General features: G+C 40.0%; 1 protein-coding gene across 1 annotated transcript in view; it reads right to left on the bottom strand.

Moving 5' to 3' along the window:
- Positions 1-22,452, bottom strand: part of GALNT10 (polypeptide N-acetylgalactosaminyltransferase 10) — an 82,748-nt gene that overhangs the window by 28,173 nt on the left and 32,123 nt on the right. Inside the window, exons 2-4 of the mRNA XM_051631353.1 lie at positions 15,056-15,158; positions 14,085-14,223; positions 9,900-10,066 (exon numbers count right to left, since the gene is read on the bottom strand). Of these exons, the coding sequence (XP_051487313.1) occupies positions 9,900-10,066; positions 14,085-14,223; positions 15,056-15,158 (409 nt within the window). The remainder of the gene's footprint in view (positions 1-9,899; positions 10,067-14,084; positions 14,224-15,055; positions 15,159-22,452) is intronic.

The following is a 22,452-nucleotide window of genomic DNA, read 5'->3' as shown; positions in this document are numbered from 1 at the left end:
TGCTCCATGTTCACACACTTCTACATTGATAAACACTGTATGGGCAAGTGACAACACTGCAAAATATTAAGACAAGCCACCACACCAAAGCCATCACCACTTCTAGCAGCCTGAAGCTAACATGGCCTTCACACGGGTTTAGGATCCTGCAAATTTATACTCCACTATTTGTACTAGAGTAAAAAATTGTGAGAGAACAGATTAGTCTTTAATTGTCTTCAGTCTACATCGAGTGCTTTCTGAACATTGGAGATGCAAGCTTTTTAGAAGTTTGGTCACAGGTCAGAACTAACCCAATTGAACATAACTCCTGTGGAATCTGCAGGCTTGGGAACAGAGGAAGTGAGCAGGGACTGAGTCAGTACAAACTGCTGTGCTACAAGGTTTGCTGTGTCTGCTTCTGGTGAGAACATCTACATACATTCACTGCTGGTAAGTGATGTACTGGACAGAATATCATGACATGCACCTAAGCCTATGACTGACAGTAAGAACAAAACTTACCATCAGCTGGAGAGGTACAGCCAGATTAAGTGTTAAGACATTTAACACTGAAACATTTTGGAACTATCAAAGCTGTGAGATTAAAGCCTTAGAAGTCACTGAGTTTTGCTGGGGAAAAAAAGCAATAAAATAAATAAATGAAAAAAAAAACAAAAACAAAAGAAACCAGTCCTCAGAGATTCAGCTTTGCCTTTATCAGCAGCACTAAGGTCAAAGAACTTCTTGACCTGAAAGTATTTGCTCTGTGCAAACAAACAAAAAAAAATAATTCCAAAAAGCACAAGAATTAACAGAAAATTTTACTCTGGATTTTTGTCCTATTGGAGAATACACCATGAAGTCCAAGATGTAACCCTTTTGAAAGTTACTTTGATTTGGTAAGAATACATCCCTTTGGAGTCCAAAGGCTTTGATCTCAAGTGTCTACGTGAAGAACAACAACTACAAAGCCTCAGACTAATAGCAAAGACCTAAAAAATGTTTGCTTTGAGGTTGCAGGCAAATGGATTATTGAAAACCTGATAATTCTTCATTCCTACAAGTTCTTATGTTGATAACCATGAATGACAAAGCAAAACTGTTGCAGTCTGTATGTCAGAGAACAGAAAAGTATTTGGCAAATGAGAAAGTTACCAATAAAAAGACACATTTGACTTGAAGTAACAAAAACTGGCATGTCAAGTATATTTTACAAACTCACATTTTACTCTTTTCTTCTAGACCTCTGCCATCAGTTCCTAATGCTCTTGTTTACTTTATTGCCAAGAACAGTAAGTTACTCACATCTGCCAGAAAGGTCAATTTATCTATTAAATCCTGAAGCAAAAACCTAGGACTGTTTTCAGCTGTACTGATACCAAAACTAAAGCATCTCACAGACAACATTGTTCTCACCTGACATAATCATTTTATCTGGATAGCAGAGGGGAGAGGGTAGTGCAGGCAGCTAAAGGTGCCCTGCTTTTAAATCTTGAGCCTTGGCTTCCAGCATTGGTGAACTACCACATCAGCATGTACTGGGCTTACTGGTAATAGGCAACAGTGGTGCCCGTGACACTTATGAATAGATGCTATATTGGGAGAATGAGTGTGGCATCTCTTCACTAAGAAATCACTGCAATTAAAAATATTTAAGAAAGGAATGTGTTTTGGATTATCTGCTTTTAAATTGCAGCAGCATTACCTTCCAATTTTTTTCAAAGTGAAGAAATTCCACCTTTATCAAAGTCCCTACACAGGAACAGCTGCTTAGTCAAGATCACCCAAAATACATGCTTAAATAGCAGAAATTATGATTACCAATAATAGACATCATATATGAGTACTGGCAGAGGGTGTTTGAATCACATTTCTAATTAACTTCTATAGAGAAGCAGCTGTAAAGCATTAAAATGCTGATTTGTACTGCAGCTGGCAGATATCTAGATTTTTTTTTACTCCCAGCAGATGAGGACATGTACTTCAAGGGGAGAAGAAAAAAATGAAAAGCTGTTTTCCTGCAAACTTCCACTAATAGAAGCTGCATGTATAGGGCTTCTTAGTAACAAACAATGCAGTCAGATTTATTTAATGAGCTGTAAAGGAAACTATGCTCCTCAATTATTATTTGTTTCAAACTTGAGTTTGCCAGACATCCTTCACTACACAATAATTAGCTTAGAAAGAGGTCATAGTAAACTGGACTTTTAAAGCCACCTCATCTCCCTTCTAGATGAATCCTTCAGCCACAGAATCTCATCTTAAAGTAAGAAATACAGGATGATCAAAAGTAAAGTGCTGAAGTTAATTTAGGCTGTCACAAAAAAAGCTGAAATAAACAACTACAGGGGCCCCTCAGGTCCCTTAAAACACCAGGCAACATATTTTTAATACTCTCTAGCCATTGCCTAACGAACCATACAAGTTTTAGACATCCTTTTATGAAGGGTATACCCAAGTGCAGAAATGGTGTTTAACAACACATTAAAATTGAATACTCAAAAAAAAAAATTTGAATGCCATCCACATTTCACTATGGATCCAAAGCAAGCTCTGCCACTAACAGCTGTCTGCAAGTATTCACACCCTCAAGATACTGCTAGAAATGGAGAACAACAAAACACTCTCCTTTCATAAACTGAAAATCAGACATCTGCAACAGGTTTTATTTTATTCCTTCCCTCCATCTGATGCTCAGTACCAGAGTATTGGTCAGTTCATAAATTCACTCCTACACCAGTATAAATGTTCTGCTGTCCTACCTGTAAAGTCACACTGGAATTTGAGTAAACAAACATCACACCTGGACTGTGGGTACCAACCACTTAAATGACTTTGAAGCCTATTTCACTTTGTAATATTTGTGCCACTACCAGAATCAGTGACATTCACCAAAGCCACTTTCTCCATGGAAAAGTTACTTTGGTTTTGGCTTCCTTCAGAAGCATTTTAGTATTGAAATTCTTAAACCTTGACTGTAACTTCACTGTGACTTTACAGTTGTGTTAAAACACAAGACAAATAACCAGGCCCATAAGATGAGCATTATCAAGAGCCTGAAATTTAATGAGATATAAACATCAAAATGAGTAAGTTTCATGACAGAATTTCATTCTAATGTAAATAGACAATTGTTTTCTCAGATTTCCAAGTCTCTCCACCTAGAAGAACCAGACCTCTCACGCTTACTCAAGGGGAAATCTCACTAACAGTTACTTCAAAGCTGTTATTTATGAGTCTAAACAGACCTGTGATAATACACAATGAATTTTAACAACAAGGAAAAAAACCTCTTTATTCTCCAACTGAATTTAAAAAATATTTTTATCAGTTGTTTGAGACAATAGTTACCACAGCTTCTACAGGAGACCTTGAAAGCAGCATTGAGGAAAAGCATAATTTCCTAAGAAAAGCTTGTTTTTTTTGGTGTTATTTTTTTGTTAAATACATTAAGGTAAATAAAATGCTTTAGAAGAATCACATTAAAAATTCAGCAAGAAAGACTGTCACTGCTCTGTCCTAAGCACAGTCACTCCATATTCATACTAAACAGATACACTCTAGTGCATTTAAGAGGCAAAAAAAAAAAGTTTCACAATGCATCTTTAGCAGTGGCTAAAGATGAAAAGATAATCGCTTTACTGCATAAATCCTTTCCTGTTCCATTTAAAGGTGAAAGAGAATTCAACTATTAAACCCTTTTCTATTTTAGATACTAAGAACACGATTTCTTTCAATTAAGGCCTGGCAGATGTGGTTAATGGAACAGAGTTGTATTTGCTACAGACCTGAGGCTGCACCAAATGACACATTAATCAGCCCTTGTCTTCTCCCTTCAATACACTACTTAGTGACTTCTGCCCTTCAGACCAAACTATGCTGCATGTGGTTCAGCCAAGCAGCCTTACCCACATTTGTATTTCCATTCAGATTACCCCCAGCATCACTTGTACTGCAATATCGAGATTGAAAAAATCATGGGGGATTTAGCTTTAAAGAGGAAATAGGAGAATTTGGCTGTTGCTCATTCTGACACTTGGTGAATGGGTGGGCTCCAAGACTCTCCCACCAGGAAATGTTCAAGGAAGCTATGGGAAGATGTGGAGACAGAGCACAGCACAGGCAGCTGACTGGCCCTACATGAGGGGAGAGGGAAAACAAAAGGGGAAATGTTGGTCAAGTCCAAGGGCTGGAATGATGGTGTTTGGGGAAAATGCTCCTTGGATTGCTTTATTAAAAGGCTTAAAAGCCTCTTGCTCCCTTTCAAAGATGAGCAGTGGCCACATGCTAAAGTCTGGGCTTATTGCATTTTAGTGTCTCCCAAAGGTCAAAAAGCAGCTTGAACTCTTGCTGCACAAAGTCCTGCTGAACACACACAACTTAAAAAAAAAGAGTGAGTAGAAGTGGGGGAAAAAAAGAGCAAATTTTAAAAATGACCAAACAAATACATTTTTTCAGAACTCAAATATAGCAATAATTTTCACAAAATAAAATAAGGCTCAAAGAAACAGGGTTGTTTTGGAAGAAAGACAAAGCTGAAATCCAGATCCTGCCTAACGACCTCTCCAGGGGAAAAGGAGAACTCATACACCTTGTTTATAACAACATTTTCTCCTCTAAATCAAATATAGCCAGGTACACAGGTCTCTTGGATAACCACATCCTAAAATATAGTGTGTTTAATCTATTACCCTGAAGTTTGACTTTGCAAATGCCCTTGTCATATTGGGTTAAATATATTCAAGTATTGTTACTGCCTCCCAGTCCCAGGTGCAGATTTTGACTCGTTACTGCAAGAAGGATGTTCAGTCTTCATATATTGCCACCACACAGAAACAGACCTTCAGGCACCCAGCCCAGCTGGGTTAACACTTCCAGAACAATCCCAGTGTTTGGAGACTGCAGTATTTTCAGTGCTGCCACATTCAACTTCGTAACTGTATCAGCCCAGTGCCTTGCATATAAAGTGTGCTTTAGAGATGACTGACGCTGCTGCTCTCATCCTCCAACAAGGGACAACACTTGCTCTAAAACACTGTAGTCTTAAAAATGAGTAAGAACAATACGCAAATTGTCAGTCAATATGCAAATAATTGAATGTTGAAACATGACTTTTGTATGAAATTTAAGCACTTAGCCACCACTATCACTGAGTTCTCTCAAGCTAAGTCATAGAATAAACCCAAAGTACTCCTCAAACACCTGTATGGCAGGTACAATTTTCTCTCACAGCAAGACACTTCCTTTAAATAAGATTCATTACCCAGTAGTAGCATACACTTGGTGTTCCACTGCTGTACGGAGCTACCACAAGTGTATCAGGTGAAAAACAAAGAACATTTAGACAAGCATCCTGCAAAGTGCAATCATCATCCTCTACCCTCTGTTCCTTCAGCTGAAGGCTGTCCATTTATCTAGGGAGAGACAGAGCACAGCTTTACACTTGTTCATGCAAACCTAGAGATGGCTTATACGGCAGAGGTGCTCACAAGCAACAAGAATTAGATGAGACCAACAATCCATTTTGTACAAGACAGACACTAGAGATGTACAGCTCGCATTCTCACAGTTACAGCCAGATTCTGATTGTAAGTCTAGGGACTGAAGAACCTCTGAGGAATCATGAACAGCCTGTGTGTTATTAGTTGCCTGCTATCAATAATAAAATGCCATCAGAGCCAATACAGAAACCTGCAGGGTTGTGAACTGACCTGCATTTCAGCTTCTCTTCCCCTCCTCCCATCTATATGATATAATAGAACCTACTTACCACTGAGCAGCATTGTAATTAAATAAATCAAAAAGGAAAGAAATTTCACATCTGACAGTCCTCAGGAGAAAACTGATATATAGGAAAAAAACACATTTTTGTTTACTTAGTGGCATTCTGGAAACACCAAGCTCAGAGGGATATAATTAGTACCCTGTAAGCCAGGATATGAAAAGGCTTAACTGAGATCAGAACTGAAGAATAGCTATAGAAATTAAAGTGAAGCCACAAATCCACACAGGACTGCCACAGCTAAGTGTGTTTATGATCATGAATTCTAAAGTCGTGAATCACATGCGTTGCATTCTGATTTCCACCTATCCAGAAGGGTAGGTGTTATTTTGGACCACCTTGAAACAGCTGAGGACAACCTGGGGAGCTCAGTCCATGGGTCTCACACTGTTCTCAGCAGCTTGCAGGAAGAGGCAGACAATACCAGGCAGGTTCATTCCTATTCTCTGAACAAGTGCCTCCCTCTTTAATATAACCTATATTCTTCTGCACATTAAATCCCTACAACTGTTTTGAAATGTTTATGATCAGGAGAAGAAAGTCTTTGTATCACAGACATCCCAAGTAAGTTTGTGGGGAAAAAAGCAGAAGCTATCATAGTCTTCCTCAGAATGCCATGTTGATGCTAGAGACTGCTATTAGAGAAAGTAAAAACAGCCCCACAGTCTTTACTCTGTTGTGCACTTGCTGGAAAGCAGCTTCTTCTAGGCTAACTCAACCTGATGAGGGAATCCCCACAAAGAAAGATTCAAGTGTCAGCAAAGAGAGCTACTGGAGGCATCAACATGGACTGCACCTCAAGGCAAACTGGATTACTGCATCAGACTGATCCCACTGACAAGTAGCCTTTCCAGAACAGCTGATGTGGAATCCAGCAGTAAATTTGTTTGAAGACAGACTAGATTCGATCATTTACATTGCACCACAGGCAGGCAAAAAAAAAAATAATTCCAGACAGCAAGTTGTTCTAACATATTTCAATTTTTCAAATACAAAGCACAGGAAACATTTCAAAAACATGACTCCTAAAGCTTTTGCTGCTTGCTGTTAAGGTTTGCTGTCATCAGGACAGCCTTTTTTGGTTGAAAAATGTTTATTGCTAAACATCACAAAATTGTCTGTCTCAAACAAATTAAGAAATGAATGGCTGTTGACACTTCCAGATGATGATTCATCTATCCAAGAGCTCCAATAATGCAAAGCAACACAGCTGCCTCTCAGGTATGCTTGCAAACCACAGCAGCCACCAGCTAACCCAGAAATCTGTCTTCACTCTCCTCTCACTTTCTTAGCCAACTTCTCAATTCTCTTCATAGTCACACCAAGAATTCCTTACTCCCAAGCTTAAAACCAGATGAAAAACATATGAAACTAAAATCTGACTGAAAAAAACCCACTGATGTGTGCAGTAGCCAGGTTTCCACATTATTTCTATTATTAGCAAAGTCCTCTCTATTTCACGTGAAGCAAAGATTCTCCATGTACAAGATACATGGATGGAAGAATCTGAGAGTTTGGTACTAACACCACCACCTACAGAAACCAGAGCAACAGCAGAATGAGAGAACACTAAGAGAACCTCAAGGGCAGCTCAGCAAAGCCTAGTATGTTTAACCCCAACACAGACCAGTGCACAAAAAATGCTAGCAGGGGAAAAACAGTCTCCTTGCCTGGAAAAGCCAGGTTCTTGAATGTTAGTCTTCTTAAAGAGGTATTAAAGTGCTAGAGGTCTGTTTAGACAACCCTCAAGTGAAAAGGCCATCATGAGGTGTAACAGAGTATCTCTGATCTTTCATCTTGTCACAGTAACTGCTTGACAAAAAAAAGTTAGATTTTTATTGAGCAGTTATCCTTTTCATCTTCTGCTTTTCACTGGAGTTTATGATGACTATTTACTGATCTCTTTGGGGAAGAAGCTGACATTTACTGTTCATACTATGCCTCTCTGCTCGCAAATGTGGCCTCTGCTATGACTACATCCAACAGGGATCCTATAATTTTAGAAGATAGATGCTGTTTCAAATTTGTGGGACTAGCATTTGAAGCAGACACTCAGCATTCCACCTTGCAGACAATGCAGAGGACTAATAATTTAAGATTTTCACAGAAAACCAAGCCCTCCTCATTCTTATTACTGCTCACTGGTTCTGTGGCACAGCAGTGATGATCATCAGCTTAGACACAGGGTTTTTACCACCTGCCCAATTCAATTATGAGGAACAAAGAACCAGAACAGTGGCCTAACAGCTGAAATCCAATAATACACCCTTTAAAAACATATAATATATGAAGTAAGTCTTCCTTGAGCCTCCACGCCTCCCTACAGTTCAGTTTGATGCATTAAAGTATCAATTCACAGATATTGGGCTGAAGTCTTTGTTGTTGTTTTGGTTGGGGTGTTTTTTTATGTTTTAAATATATACAACAGATAAATCAAACCCAGACATTCGTAACCAGCAGCCTTTCAAGTCAAGATCAGGTGTTAAGGAGAATGCTGACTCCTGGAAGAGGAGCAGCAGTCAGCAGGAAATGCTACAGTGAAAACAAAACTGAGCAGTGAAGGAAAAGTGTTTCATCCTAACCAGTAATTGTCCCAACATGCACAGAGCTAGCAGGAAATCACTGTTGTTGTTTTAAAAAAAGTGATTTTTATTAGCACTCTTTGCCTGTGTCATTTTCTTCCCTTGACAATTTAGCTCACTAACACCAGTAGTCTTTTATATCCATCTATAAAAGGATGCCATGCACAAATTGATTTCAGCTACATCTTCCAACCTTTGTATGAAAGATGGATGCCTGATGGAGAAGAGCTTGAATCTTATCAGAGGCAGGTGAGACAAAACTGGATTAACAGCTCATGTACAGATTGACTAGGAGCAGGGGTTGGAGAGCCACGAGTGCTCTTTTGCCTGGTCAGAAGGGACCATCCATAGAACAGGGAAAACAGGTCCACAGGAAAACAGGTTTCATTACTTCCACTTCTCTCAAAAGAAACTTGTTTGTACAATTCAGCTGTGGTTACAGTGTGAGTTTGTCTAATTTGCTTCTAGACTGAGTAGCAACAGAGACTCCTTGTTGGGAGGGTGGCTTTTTTTCCCTCTCCAGATTAGACTGGAAATTCTCTAAAGAAATACTGACTTCATATAACATTGATTTGTTCAAACCAGGATGGCTTGCTTGTGAACTAATTAGAGATGTACTTTAGAGCAAATACTAAAGCTGTTGGGCAATGTAGGTCAGAGCACTAAATCCTCACGAGCTTGTTTCCAAGCTCTTTTTAGGAGCTTCCTATGTGTCAGGTTTTCAGAGGTTTATCCTTTAGTATCTGTGTAGAGAGCTGTTTTCCTCTGTTGAGTAATTTCAGTGGCAGGACTCTTGAACTCTGCAGCAGACAAAACTAAATAGTCTTTGCAATTTTAAAGAAGAAAATAGGGCTGCTAGATCTGATTGTAACACCTTAAAGTCACTGCACCCTCTTCTACACAAGAGAACACCAGCTACTTCAGAGAACTTCCCTTGTGACTTTTCTAGCTATGCAATGTCTACAAGACAGATACATTAATTCCCCCTTCACTCAGTTGCCTTTTCCACTATAGCAAGGGTGCAAACCACAAGTCAGGAAGCAAGAGCAGTTGGTTTTGGGTGTTGCAGATTTACTTTTCAGGAGAACAACTTTCAGAAGAGAAGCAAGCCAAATCATGGGCAGTCCAAGATGAATACCTGTTATCAAGGCTTCTTTTACCATTTTCTGTGTTTAGCAAAAACCCAAACAACAGCAGAACATGATGAGTGAGCTACTATCTTTTTTTTTTCAGTAGTCCAAGCATCAAACATTTAACACAGTTTTAAGGACTACATAGGCCCCTAGCAGAATATTAAATCCAGCTTCCATGTTTATTCACATTGTCCAAAACACAGGACAGCCCACACCATCAGCAGCTAAACCAGCACAAGCTGAATATGGAACATGAGGGGTTTTTTTGGCCAGCATTTTGGCCTTTCAGGTGTACTGGAGCAAGGGTCACCTCAGCTCTGCTGTTGGCAAGCAAAACAATCTCAAGTCACGATACACATGTGCAAGTTAATTGATTTCTTGGGTAAACATAGGTGAAGATGTTAAATTTAAGTATCATACCTCTGTCACTGAAGTCATCCACCAGCACTACCTCTGCTACCAGCTCAGGAGGGGAGCGGTTCAGGACACTGTGCACTGTCCGGAGGAGAGAGGACCATCCCTCGTTGTGGAATGGTATTATCACACTGGTGTTGGGAAGCTTCTCCAGGTACAGCTTATTCTTGCAGCTAGACACAGGTAGAGTAAGGTTAAAAGGTGGTGCCAAAAAACACCAGCACTTCCATACTGACTACTATCAAGTGACTTAGTTCATCCTTTACTCCTCAAATTGATGCAAACTGCCTGAAAAAAACCACATTTATCAGGCCAGTGTTGGCCATACCTAGCCTACCTGGCTAAAAAAAAAATTCCATGTGAACTGTTAATGGCCAGTAAGCAGCTCTTAACAACATCAAGTCAGAGGGATCTATTAAGTGCTGAAGCTGCTTTTAAAGGAAACTATAGCTATAATTTAGGATACAGAATTAGCAAAAATACTTGTTTTTCCCTATCATTACAGCTTAAAGATCACAAGAATGAACTTCTGCAGTTTTTCAGCAGTTGAATGAGTCTGTTTTAGGCGCTATCAGTACATTGGTTTAGCTTGGTTATTACCAGTTTTCAAAGGAAATAACTCTAATCACATGTATAATTATCATCCAAAATTTTTATGTGAAATGTGTAGGAATTAAGGATTTTGTGGGATGGCTCCCTCCCTAAACGGTCCCAGAAGTTCAATATTTTGTGAATGATGGATGGAAGAGACAAAAATTGCATGCTAAGAACTGCTCCATAAACAAACTCACTTCCCTCAGTAACAGATCAACCTCCAATCTCTACTGAAGGCTTCCTTTGTCATGCTGGACAAATTATTAGAATAGCTTTCCTAAACAATCAGTGTTGTCTTTTCCATTTTTCAGCTGGTCTAGTTTGACACCTGGGATCATTTCTGCAGACAAGTGACAGAGCTGGGCTTTGAGGACAAAGCACTGCAGAACTTCGATAAGGCTGGAAAGTCAGCCCAGTATGGAGCTCTTGACTTCAGGGGCACTTCCCCACAGCATTCATCCTCTCAGTTTTGAAATAGGGGCAATGCTCCCTTGCCCAGTGGGAGCTTTCAAGATAGGCTCATGAGTAAAATTCAAACTGCAGCAATAGGTGCAGTATTCATTTTCCTGCAGTTAGGGCCCTTAACAGCGGAGTTTGAACCTTGTTAAACAGATAAGATCTAAGGCTGCATCATGAATAACTGCAGTTAGAAAATACTCAGCAGCTGTTCAACAGGGCACAAAAAACTATTTCATTCCCAGAACTCCATGTGTCCAGTGCAAACAGACAGAGGTGCCTATATCAATAGAGATTTTTAGAATATATTACTGATGTTGCCAGCAGGTTAGGCTGCCCTCTTTCCACTAGCAGGGGAGGGAGGTTATATTCTGCTCCCTGTCCTGCCACAACACTGGACCTCTTGCACTGCACCCCTTGCTTGCACCAGAGCTGCTTTGCAGAATTCGTCCTCCCAGGCACCTGGGAGGCTTTCACTACATGCACAATGCAGTGAATGCAGGCAGCAAGTTCCCTCCCTGCTCCCCGGAAGGGTAGATGAGAACAAAAGCAGCTCTGGCAGTTGTAGCTTTTTCCTGGTACCTTTCCCAGCGAATGGAGAAGGATTCACCTACATTATACAAGCTCAATAAATGTGAGATTACAGGAAGTGACTGTGAGGCCTGCATGAAAGGACAGTAGCTTATTCTGGCTCTAATGAATTGTCTTGGGGTCCTGCCAAGAGCTTGCAGGCTATCACTGCAATGCACAGATGCAAGATGCAAAATAGAGCTGCATGGACTGCTTTCATCAGCCCTTGGCATCGCAATCTTAGCCTTCTTCCAAGACAGCTACTCACTATAATTCTGTTCCAATATGAAACAAGAGCCTCCAAATCTCTTCTCACTCTTCTTAAGCTGGAATTCTCATTTTCTGATGGCAAACTTTAGCTATAAAGTTTAAATATCAAGCATGGAGAGAAATTGTCTCCCTCCAGCTACCGCATCTACAATTGCTTTACAAGACCTGCAAAATTAGTATTTAATATTAAAAAGACCCAGAGGCACTTAAAGGAAAAGTTTGTAGGGGAAAACATGACTGTTGAAACAATCAATTGAGTACATGTACCAGGTAGATTCAGAAAGCAGAAGTGACACTATTTGGTACATAAAAGTCCACAGAAACCATTTCAGAGGTGAGTCAACCTATCGGATGCTTCTTTGACCCTCCCCACCCACTTCAGCTGCTGGGGAGAATCCCAACTGTGACCCCAAAGCTCAGGACATGACAGACACTGCATCTTTCCCAGTCTACCTTCCTTCTCACACTCCCCACTGTCTGTGGGCACATCTCCAGCCAACAAAGTCTCTCATCTCTCACTGTATGCAAAAGGTAAAGTGCTGCAAAACACAGCTCTCTTCTTTCTAGAATGCTTCTTACAGACTTTGTTTAAGCTGAACTTTGTTCTAAATTGTCCTCATCGAGCTCCCAAGTAACACAAACCACACCATTTCAAGCATATGTATTTTAATGGGCACAGGAAATGCACAACAGACCCTTTCAGCTGTCAATTCTTTTAATGCAAATCTCCATTATATGTAGCCCCACTCCCTGCCCAGCTAATCCCAGCAGCCATTATATATACATGATGTTTATCCTGTCCTTGAGACCTCCACAATTGTAACTCACTACATTAGGAGGAAGGATGTGTCAAGCAGCAGGCAGACCAGCTGCAGCAGTATCATTAATCACAGCTAAAGTTGTTGGTGACCCAGACACTTCACTTACTAATTTTAACAGGGGATTGGGTTTAGAAGTTTCATATTTTAAAAAGGTTTAAACAGTAGAATAAGCAACCAGGAGTCGGCAACTCTGGGAAACAAGGGGGAATGTGAGGTAATATATTAAAACCACAGATGAGGAAATACTGGCATTGTCTGAAGTTTAAATTCTCAGAGCCCATGACAGCTCCTGTAAATGGAAGCCAGGTATAATTTAGGTTAGCAAACTCAAACTGTATTTCCTAGAACTTGAGTATGGACTGATCAACAAGCATCTTCAGTTACCTGATTTATCACTACGTATAAACATTTCAGTTCCATGCCTAAAATATTTATGGAGCTATACTCACTACTCTGGTTTATGAGCACATATTGAGAAAGGGTGTCATGCCAGTGTATTTGATTAGTTTGCTGTGACAGCTGAAGAGGTAATATCTCAAATATGCAGTTAAGAAATTATAAAACCTGACTTCTGGAAATGTAATGAGTGAAGTAGATGCTGAATTCAGAATCACCAAATTGTGATAAAAATGGCTTTACACAAAACCAATTGTCTAACAATGCTTTCAGATTCAGAACTGTACAAACAGTATTTAAAAACAACCCTACTTTGGACAAAGCTGAGATAAGTCCTAGCTGAAGCATTTTTGCTAATGAAAAACTCCTCCTGGCTTGCACAAAATCCAGTCTGACACCACCCTAAAGAATAATATCAAAAACCAGATGAGCTCAGAAGCCAGCATTCACTTGAAACTAGTTTCTACTGGTAAACCCTGAAGTTTTTATGAGGAAGATGTCAATTTCTGATAAAACTCTTCATTTACAGTTTAGTGGAGCTACTCAAACCTTGTTCTGCTCCTGAACACTTCATGGTCATTCCATGACCAATAGAAGAACTGGACAGAGTGCTCAGTGACAGTCATCACCTCATGACACTTAGGGCATTTGTCAACTGAGTCAGATATTTACATCAGTTTCCACTAAAGAAATAAATATCTCCACCTCATTAGTTGCTAGAAGTGCTTGGGTATGTCAGGAGGCTCAGGAACTGACCTGTGACACTGCAAGAGATGGAAGAAGTAGCCACCTTTAGGTTAAATACAAGATCTCTTCTGCATGGGCTTGCACATTTTTGGTAATTTTAGGCCTTCTGAAATCAAAAGAGGATTTTTTTTTTTTTTTTCCCCAGATTTGGCCTCCTGTACTTCCACTGCAATTACTACACACTGTCCTTTATTAAGGAGACAACAGGACTGAGCTGTGAAAGGATTGTGTTTGATGAACAAAGGTACAAGAGTTTATAATAAAAGCACACTCCTGCAGATGTGGTAATTGAGGGCTTGTAAACATTAATTTGTAGAAAATGAAACTATATACTCACTTTGGATGTCTGATATCTGGAAGGGAGCGATTCAGAGAAATTTTATCACTCACGAAGATATTAAAGCCATTTTCCCTGTACGCCTGGTCCACTCGCTCTGCATCAGTCATTGGGTAAGGTTTTCCCTGCTCTCCATTTCCTATGGAAAGTAAACATGCACCATTACTACTAATTAGATTGACTGGCCAGAAACTACTTCATATATCAAAAGGAGAGCAGTCATCTTACAGCCTTTTGAAAATACCTTCATTAGTTTTGCGCTCTATGTCTTATTTAGCACTGGGTCAACCATGTCAACCTAACAATTGATATATTTGATAAGCAGTTTTGCTACAAGCCACTCAGTTGTGCAAATCGTAGAAGTTAAAGAGTCTTCCTTCCAACATCAGAACCAGATGTAGGGGCTGTGGCAACACTTGGGAGGATCTACAGAATGCTTTTTGTTTCACTGCAGGAAGAATACATACGGTCTGAATATCTCATCTCTCTTGCTTTTTTCAGCACAGATGGAGATGTATATTTAACAACCTGAGCTCTCGCACAGAGGAAAAAGAGCCCTTGCAGACACCAGTATCAAACTGAGAAGTTTTAAATGAGTCCTTTTATACAATTCAAGATAAAACCCAGAACTATGGAATAAAATTTGCATGAGTGTTATGATCTAGAACATTTTTCTTATCCCTCTTCTTCCTTTCTGGGTCTCCATTTTTTAAGGCATAGGCACATCTTTCAGTAAGCTTTTTTAAGTTCAATACTGCACCTATCCTAAACATACCAAGACGTTATCAATGTATTTTCATCTCAACATTATTGTGGAGTGGGGGAAAAGGCTTTAACACAATAACTTGCATCATGTTAAGAACATCATCTTGTCCCTGAAGCCAAACATGCTGTTCTGCACTCAGCCTACCAAAGAAAATCAAAATAAATTAAAACATTTATTAAAACATTTTTATAGTAATCTTACATACCTACACGCTCAGAGTCTCTCCTTATAGCTTCTTTGTTATGCCAGTCCTTTTTCCTTTGTCCATCACCAAAGTAAGAGTCCTTCTTTTGCCTCACATGTGATGCCTTGGAAACAAAAGATTGAATATATTAAATACACAGCATGTGGAGTCCTTCCTTAATAGCCTCCTGTCCTCTAAGAGGAGATTAAACATCTTCCTTAAGGTAAGACCATCACAAGCAACTAGTTTTTAACCTGAAAGGGGTTAGGGAGGATGCAAGTTTTGCATGCCTCAGAACAGTACTTTATAGCTGTTAAGGGATTTTTTTCCTTGGGGCACCATCATGTATGCAGACCAGTGTTCTTAATCAGAGAATCTATTAAAAACTCCCATTTTCATTTTGAAAACATCCAATACATCTTACATCCTATTTAATTAACAACAGAGTTGTAATAGGAGACCTATTGTGGGATCATTATAATTAGAACACCACTATACCTGAATAAAATCAAAATAAGATTTTAAAGGTCATTTATTAAGACTCTTGCTGCTCAACTTAAAAGCAAATTTTACACAAGGCAGGAGTCTGCACTGAACCCAATTAGAGCTCCTCTTTTCATGATGTTGTTCCTAAAATTCAAAAGCAATGGGTGCTTTGGGAACAAGCTAGCAAATGAAAGATGGGGTGAATTCAGGATCAAAGAGACTCGGGCATGTGGAAAGAAAACCATGATACATCTCAAACACTGATATCCCCAAAATACAAGGGAAATTTATATAATACATGTAAGTAGGTTTTAGGGTCAAAAAGAAAACCTCTTTGAGAATGAGTTTTCCATTTTGTTGTAATATAGTAGAGTATAAACACAAGTAATTTGTAGCATCATTACTGCAGAAGTAGTTACACAAGGAACTTGTGGGTTTTCCCTTTTCATTCCTCATGACCTGCCAAGAGAAGTCCACAGACTAGAATTTCCTAGAAAGAATGGACAGCTTGCCTCCTTGGAGAGTGAGAAGTTTAAAGTCTCATTAATGGGTCAATCAAACCAAACAACCACCAAAAAGCAACGGTTGGCATAGTAACCTTGCAGGGTTATCAGGCATCTTTGGTATCTGGGACACAGACATAATTTGCCTGACTACTTAAATTACAAACGCTTCATTTTCATGTCTAGATTTGCTTTGGGAAAATACAACATTTGAACATTTTACTTGTTGTTCCAAGTCGTTAGACTTCTGCCTGATGCAGCTCCCCTCACTGCCATCTGACAGATGAGCTCTGGTCAACCTTGCTGTGAAGGTTTTGCAGATTATCCCCATCACATCACCCCTCTTCTACAACACTCAGCAGGAAGGGAGCCCTGTGTATGAGCTTACAAACCCACCAGGGAGGAGAGGTTTCAACTGAGGAGTCAAAACGAACTAGGGCAGCTGAGCATAGACATATTCTCTGCTCCATCTGCACTGTTATGGGTGGTAACCCTTATCAAAGGAACTGCATGGAAACCTTGAGTTGTACTGGTTGTATTACCATGCCAAAGGGTAATAAACCAGTCAAAAAGTAATAGAGCTCAATCTGATTAAAATCTGGCCTGTGAACTATTAGAATCTTTTTCTTTTTTTTTCCACATAAGAAATTTTAAATCACTCTAGATCCTTTCAATCACAGATCATAAAAATGATTTGCAGTCAGCTTCTTGATATTTTGCAGATGGTAATATACCTGGCAGAAGTCAAGTTTCACCCGTGAAACCAGTCACTGACTCACAGATTTCAATTAACTAACTAATCAAAACTCAGAGCATTCCCCTTCCGGCAATTTCATTTTATTTTCATTGAAGGAGAAAGCTGATGGGCATTCAGGATGGACAAGAAGTCAGTCACACAGCTAGTTCATGATGTGAACAAGTATTAAGGAACTTCCACTTGTGCCACCTGAAGCTAACAAGGATATTCTCTGAAAAATACTTATGATGCAGGAAGATGGAGGGAAAGGAGCTCTTAGAGCAGCACAGAAGAGCAGTACTACACTACAGAATACAATAAACAGTGGTGAACACCAGACAACTGCCAGAAAAGGCTAGTTAGCCTAAATAACTCACAGAGCACAGCATCATTCTGTGTTATTTTTTGCTGCTGTTTTGCAAGATCCCTACTTTGCCAGGCCTGCTCACTGGCCAGTTTCCTCTCCAGGATACTCCCTTGCCAGGAAAAGTCCTGGAAAGTTCCCACAGACCTGAACACCTTGCCAGGACAGTTTTGCCAACTTTCTGAGCACTAGACTTGAGCACAATTGTCATACTGGGCACAGAAACAACTGGCAACTCTAAAACTTCAATATTTTAAGTCTCTTTTGTCTCTTGTTTATAGCACTCTGGACTGAATGAGCACAGCAGGAGAGTTGTTTACAATGTCACTATCCCTTTTGCCATTCGCTGCTATTGAACACTTGTAAACCCCTTACCAGCAGTTACTCTAGAAACCCCACCCACCACTGAAGAGGAGAGTATTTTAAGAGTGTCTATGAACCAGATCTGAAAGGAGAAATAGACAGTGTGACCCTGAGCCTCACAACACCCACTCTGCACATGATAACCCAGCACCCTATGCCAAGTCCCTAGAGAGTGACCAGGGGAAGTCAGGCACCCTGGAGAGAGAGGAAAAAAAGACACCAGCAAAATGACATCCAAGCTGCCTAACAGGGCACTGGTAAGAGTGATTTATATCCCACCTCTTCTTGAGACTCAGGCAACATAAACTAGAATTGCAGAGGCACCCTCCTTCTCTCTGAGCTCTAGTCTGAAAACATTCCTTAGAAGTTAGCTGTCAGCTGCTGCAGGTACCTGTGTGGATTGCTCTCATTTCAACAGATGCTAAAAGCACTGATCTTGAGCTGTCCTCCATAGCAACTCTCAGGAGATGGGAGACAAGTTCAAAGTATATCCCAAAGGTTTCACACAAGCATCTCCAGCATCCTCTGGAGGGAAGTCACACTGCTGGGCCATCTCCTGCTATTACGAAGCTGTACCATGAAAGCAGCCAACGCTCAGGTTAAGCAGCAACCTAAAAGCCATTTAAAAGCAGTTCCAACCATCCCTGCTCAGGGTGAGCACCCCCAGGCTCTGGGCTGGAGACATCCTTTTGTTCCTGCACTTGATATAAGACAACATGAACAGGGAAGTAGATTTCCTGCACAGCTTCAAGCCATTCTTTAAAGAGGTCAGCATCATATATTTAAATACCCTTAGAGTAAGCAACAACTGGATGCAATTTAATCACTGTGATACCAAGCAAAAGCAGGCAGCAGCATGTCATCCCTCAGTGATGTGAAAAAAGGAAGAGAATAATTCTGAGGCTGCCTTTGTATTACATACAGAGCCCAAATCAGGCAGGCAGCAGAAAGTCTAGAAGACAGATGCATTATTTCTCTCAGTCCTAAATAAACTTATACATGAAAACATAGCTGAGCTGGGCTAAGCTGTGTCAAGGCCACACACGTCAAGAGAAAAACCTCAAGTAATATGTAAGCTTGAAATTGAGGAAGAGGGGAAACTATGGAGAGCTGTGCATCAGTTAATCAGACCTTTCCAAACTGCAGTGCTGGACTTAATGGAGTAAGAGTTATCAATCCTTAAATCCTGAGGAATAGGCTCTGCACAGCTCTCAGTCTTGGGAGACTTAAAAGGACCAACTTTTCTTCATGTTGGCGTTGGCAAAGTAAAATAAGGACTGTGCAGGGTGACTCATTATCTGTGCCTCTGCCTGCAGTGCTCATGATGTTACTCCCCTGTACAGCTAAAGCCAAATGAGATTCACACCAGATAAACACAACATTAATCTCTGTTGGATCAACATACCTCTCTAAGTGGCTTTAAAAATCTTGAAGGCTAGACATAGCTGCAGATGCTCATGACAGACATGCTGCATTCTGGAGCTTTTTTAGGCTTGGGCAGAGAAGTTACATTAGTCAATCCAATGCAGAAATGCTCCATTAAATTTAGTTCAACTTGAGTAAATGTTAAGGGGTTAGAATATTTCTAGCTGCACCCCTTGCAAGCAAACATATAGAGTTAACATTGGTTTTACAGGGCTATTAAAACACTGCATTTGAAAAGTCTGCTGTGAGTCACTGACAAGTTCTGTCAACAATGTCTGAACATTAATTTTGAAGTGACTTTCAGTGCTAAAAAGAGTATCAGTGTCTCCGCTTCAGTGACCTTGCCAGCACCCACGATCCACACAGCCCCGAAGGTGCAGCTGCAGCAGGCTGGTTAGCACCGTATTTCTGGTAAAAATAAATAATAATAATAATAATTTAAAAATCACACTTTCAAGACCAATGTAATTTTAGCAGACTACTAAAAAAAAAAATCAATGTGAATGACAAAACATGGCCTCCCCCACCTCGACTGTTTTTGCTCAGGCCATCACTATTAGCAGCCTGTGAAGCTGCAGGCAGCAGATAGTCTTGGGCAGAGGGAAGATGCACTCCAGGTCTCTCTCATTGTGAAAATGGTCCGGTTGCTGACACTGATGTTATTTTGAAAGCTCCTTTTTATTTTTCCTTTATTTTGTCTCTTTGTAAAAGATGTCTGAGCTCTAGAAATCCAGACAGCACACAGGGACCAGAATGTTGCTTTTTTTAGTGGTTTCCTTGTGGGATTCTGCATGGGATTTGACTCAATTATGCAAATTACATAACTTGATGATACCCCTTCAACAGATGCTCTAGACTGTGACATCTCAGCAATCTGCAAAATGCAGCAAGTTTCCTAGGACTGACTTTTGCTTTAAGCATTACACAAGAATCTCACTTGCTGGGAGCTGTCTTACCTGTAAAGCTGTATTTCATGTCAATTTTCACCTTTACCCTAGTTTCTCATTAAAGCTAACCATACAGCAGGAGGCACGTTTTTGTCCTAACCCCACCAGCACATCTCCCCCTTATCTGTATTTTTACTGTGGAAGACAGTGGCCCTTGTTTGAACATTGCAGTTAGAAATGCTGTGTGGTTAGGGTAAATTGGCATTATGGACCTGGATTTCTGTCCCTTTAAAAAGGGCCAGCTAGGCTACAGCCTTCGCAATTCGCTTTTTTGCTCTATCTCAGCTTTTCATTCTGCAAAAACCTCTTTGTTTTTTATATGGTCAGTTGTAAATAGCAATGAAAAAAAGATTTCAAGGCATGGAGGGTTCATTATGATCATGCAAGTCAAGCTACTTAAGTGCACAAGCCATTGAATTTTATCCATTAAGTCCTACAGCAAGCCCATAAGTTTTATTTCAGCTCAAGCACATTTTCTTTTCCTCAAGTTATTTACCACTAAGGAGTGATTACCACTCCAGCAATATCTTAAACTAATCTCCTGCCTGTTTCCATCCTTCATTTTATAAAAACTGAAAATGAATTAAAGTAGAAAGACACATTAAGCAATACACTGGAAATGGATTTAGACAGATTGCTGTAAATAAGCCCCTTCTGTTGTCTACTATACTGTTACTTTACACACTGCCAAAGCAATTGATCAGCGTTCAAACGCCAAATGCACAAAAATGGAATTTTAATCTTTTGTTTAATCACTATTTAGTGTGCCTGACTCCAGCCAGACTGAAAGGAGGATGAGGATGTAAGCCAAGAGTTTTCTGTACACAAGGGAAAAAAAAAAAAAGACTTGCTGTAGTGCATATGCTAATCATAATGCTGTACAGATCTCAAACCCTCTTCAAACTTTTTTTTTATTTTTTTTAGTCAAGGAGCTATGATCAGACCCTAAAAGCCATCATCTTTGGATACAGTATTAAAAAGGGACATCTGTTCCATCCTAGATCTCTTCATTTATCCCAGCATCTCAGCAAGTGTATCTTGCATTTATATCCTACAAGATGCTGAAGATGACAGAACAACCCATAAAAACAAATGCAAACATAAACCATTCCTCCATTTATTAGGTGGACTCAGTGGAAGACTCAAGAGCATACACAGCAAAACAGAAATAAGAAACATCTATAGACAGCTTCTCTTCAGTCTTCCAAAACCCAGAGTACACAAGAGGTTTCAGAAGGCACGTAAAGTGAGAAAAGGCAGGCAAAGTGAGATAAGGCAGGCCTGGTAGAAACCAGGAGGAATCCTCTCTCACTGCAGGAAGAAGGTTTTAATGATCATGGGCCATCCATGCTAAATATAGGTAGCCCTTTCATAAATAGCTATTTAGTCTTACTGCACCATGAAGAAATAAAAATATTTGTTTTGGTTTGTCAGAAATGTACTAGCATGTGTTGAACAACAAATTGGTACAACACACATGCAGAATAAACAGCCTCCATCCTTTGTACTGGCATGAAAACCGCTGAGACTTTCAGATGATCTAAATAAAAATAAAAATATGTCCAGCATCAGCTGGAGGCCTTCATGCTAGGCCAGGAAGCTGAGCAGTTGGTCAAAGGTGTTCATTTAATGGAACAGGAGACAGCATTCTACCAAAAAAGGCTAAAAAGCCTTGTCTTGTGATCTACCCAAGTGTTTTCAAAAGGTTAAATTCTTGAGCAATTTCAGTCCATCAAAAATTTAAAAGCTACATTAACATAATTCATATCTTCAGCATTTAAGGAACTATTAAAAGGCAACAAGGGACTAAACAGCAGTACATCATGTGGCACGATTCAGCACTTTCAGAGACAAAAAAAGCCAAGTATTCCTTCACAGCTGTGCTGTGACTCAGATCCAAGCAACAGGTTGAAACCAGAGCAGAAAGCTTCCTGCACAATGCCGGGGTGCCATTTGGTCAGTCAGCATCCCCTTCACTTCTACCTGAAACACCAGTAACATTGAAATCCACATTTGGATTTGTGCTCTTCCGTGAGAAAGACACACTTTGTGGGATGGAAATAACCCGCCTGCTTCCTTCAGAAAGGAGAGCCACAAATACTGTAGGCACTCCTGGATCACGCCTTAGCCCATGGCATAGCTGGACAAGAACCAGCTGAGCAGCTCAGCACATAGACACAAAGCAAAGCCTTTTCTGCAGAACACTCAGGGACACTTGGTAGCTGCTTGTAGAGACATTCAAGAAATAATGTTTCTTTCTGAATGCCAGGCATGCAGCTTCTTGGTGGACAGAAGAGCCTACAGCTTAAACATTACTCAATTTTAACTGGCTCTGTTCTTTTTAATGCAGAAAGCTCTTTGTATCAAGTACTGCAACAGTACTTTCTTGAACCGAAACTTCCCCCCCTCTTCGATTCCTTCATTTAACAAGCTTTAACATCAATTGCTGTAAATCCTTTAGTATAAATAAAATTTGATCTTGAAAAAAGTCCTGCTTCATCAGCCAAATAAAGTCATGTCAGGTGAAGACAGCAATGACATCTAGCATAGTCATTGATGGCTACCCAACATGTTACACTTTGTTCTTCACTTTC

Source organism: Apus apus, chromosome 13, assembly GCF_020740795.1.
Source record: "Apus apus isolate bApuApu2 chromosome 13, bApuApu2.pri.cur, whole genome shotgun sequence".
Taxonomy (NCBI): Eukaryota; Metazoa; Chordata; class Aves; order Apodiformes; family Apodidae; genus Apus; species Apus apus.
The sequence above is the reverse complement of the archived record's forward strand: the minus strand, read 5'-3'. Positions and strand labels throughout refer to the sequence as shown.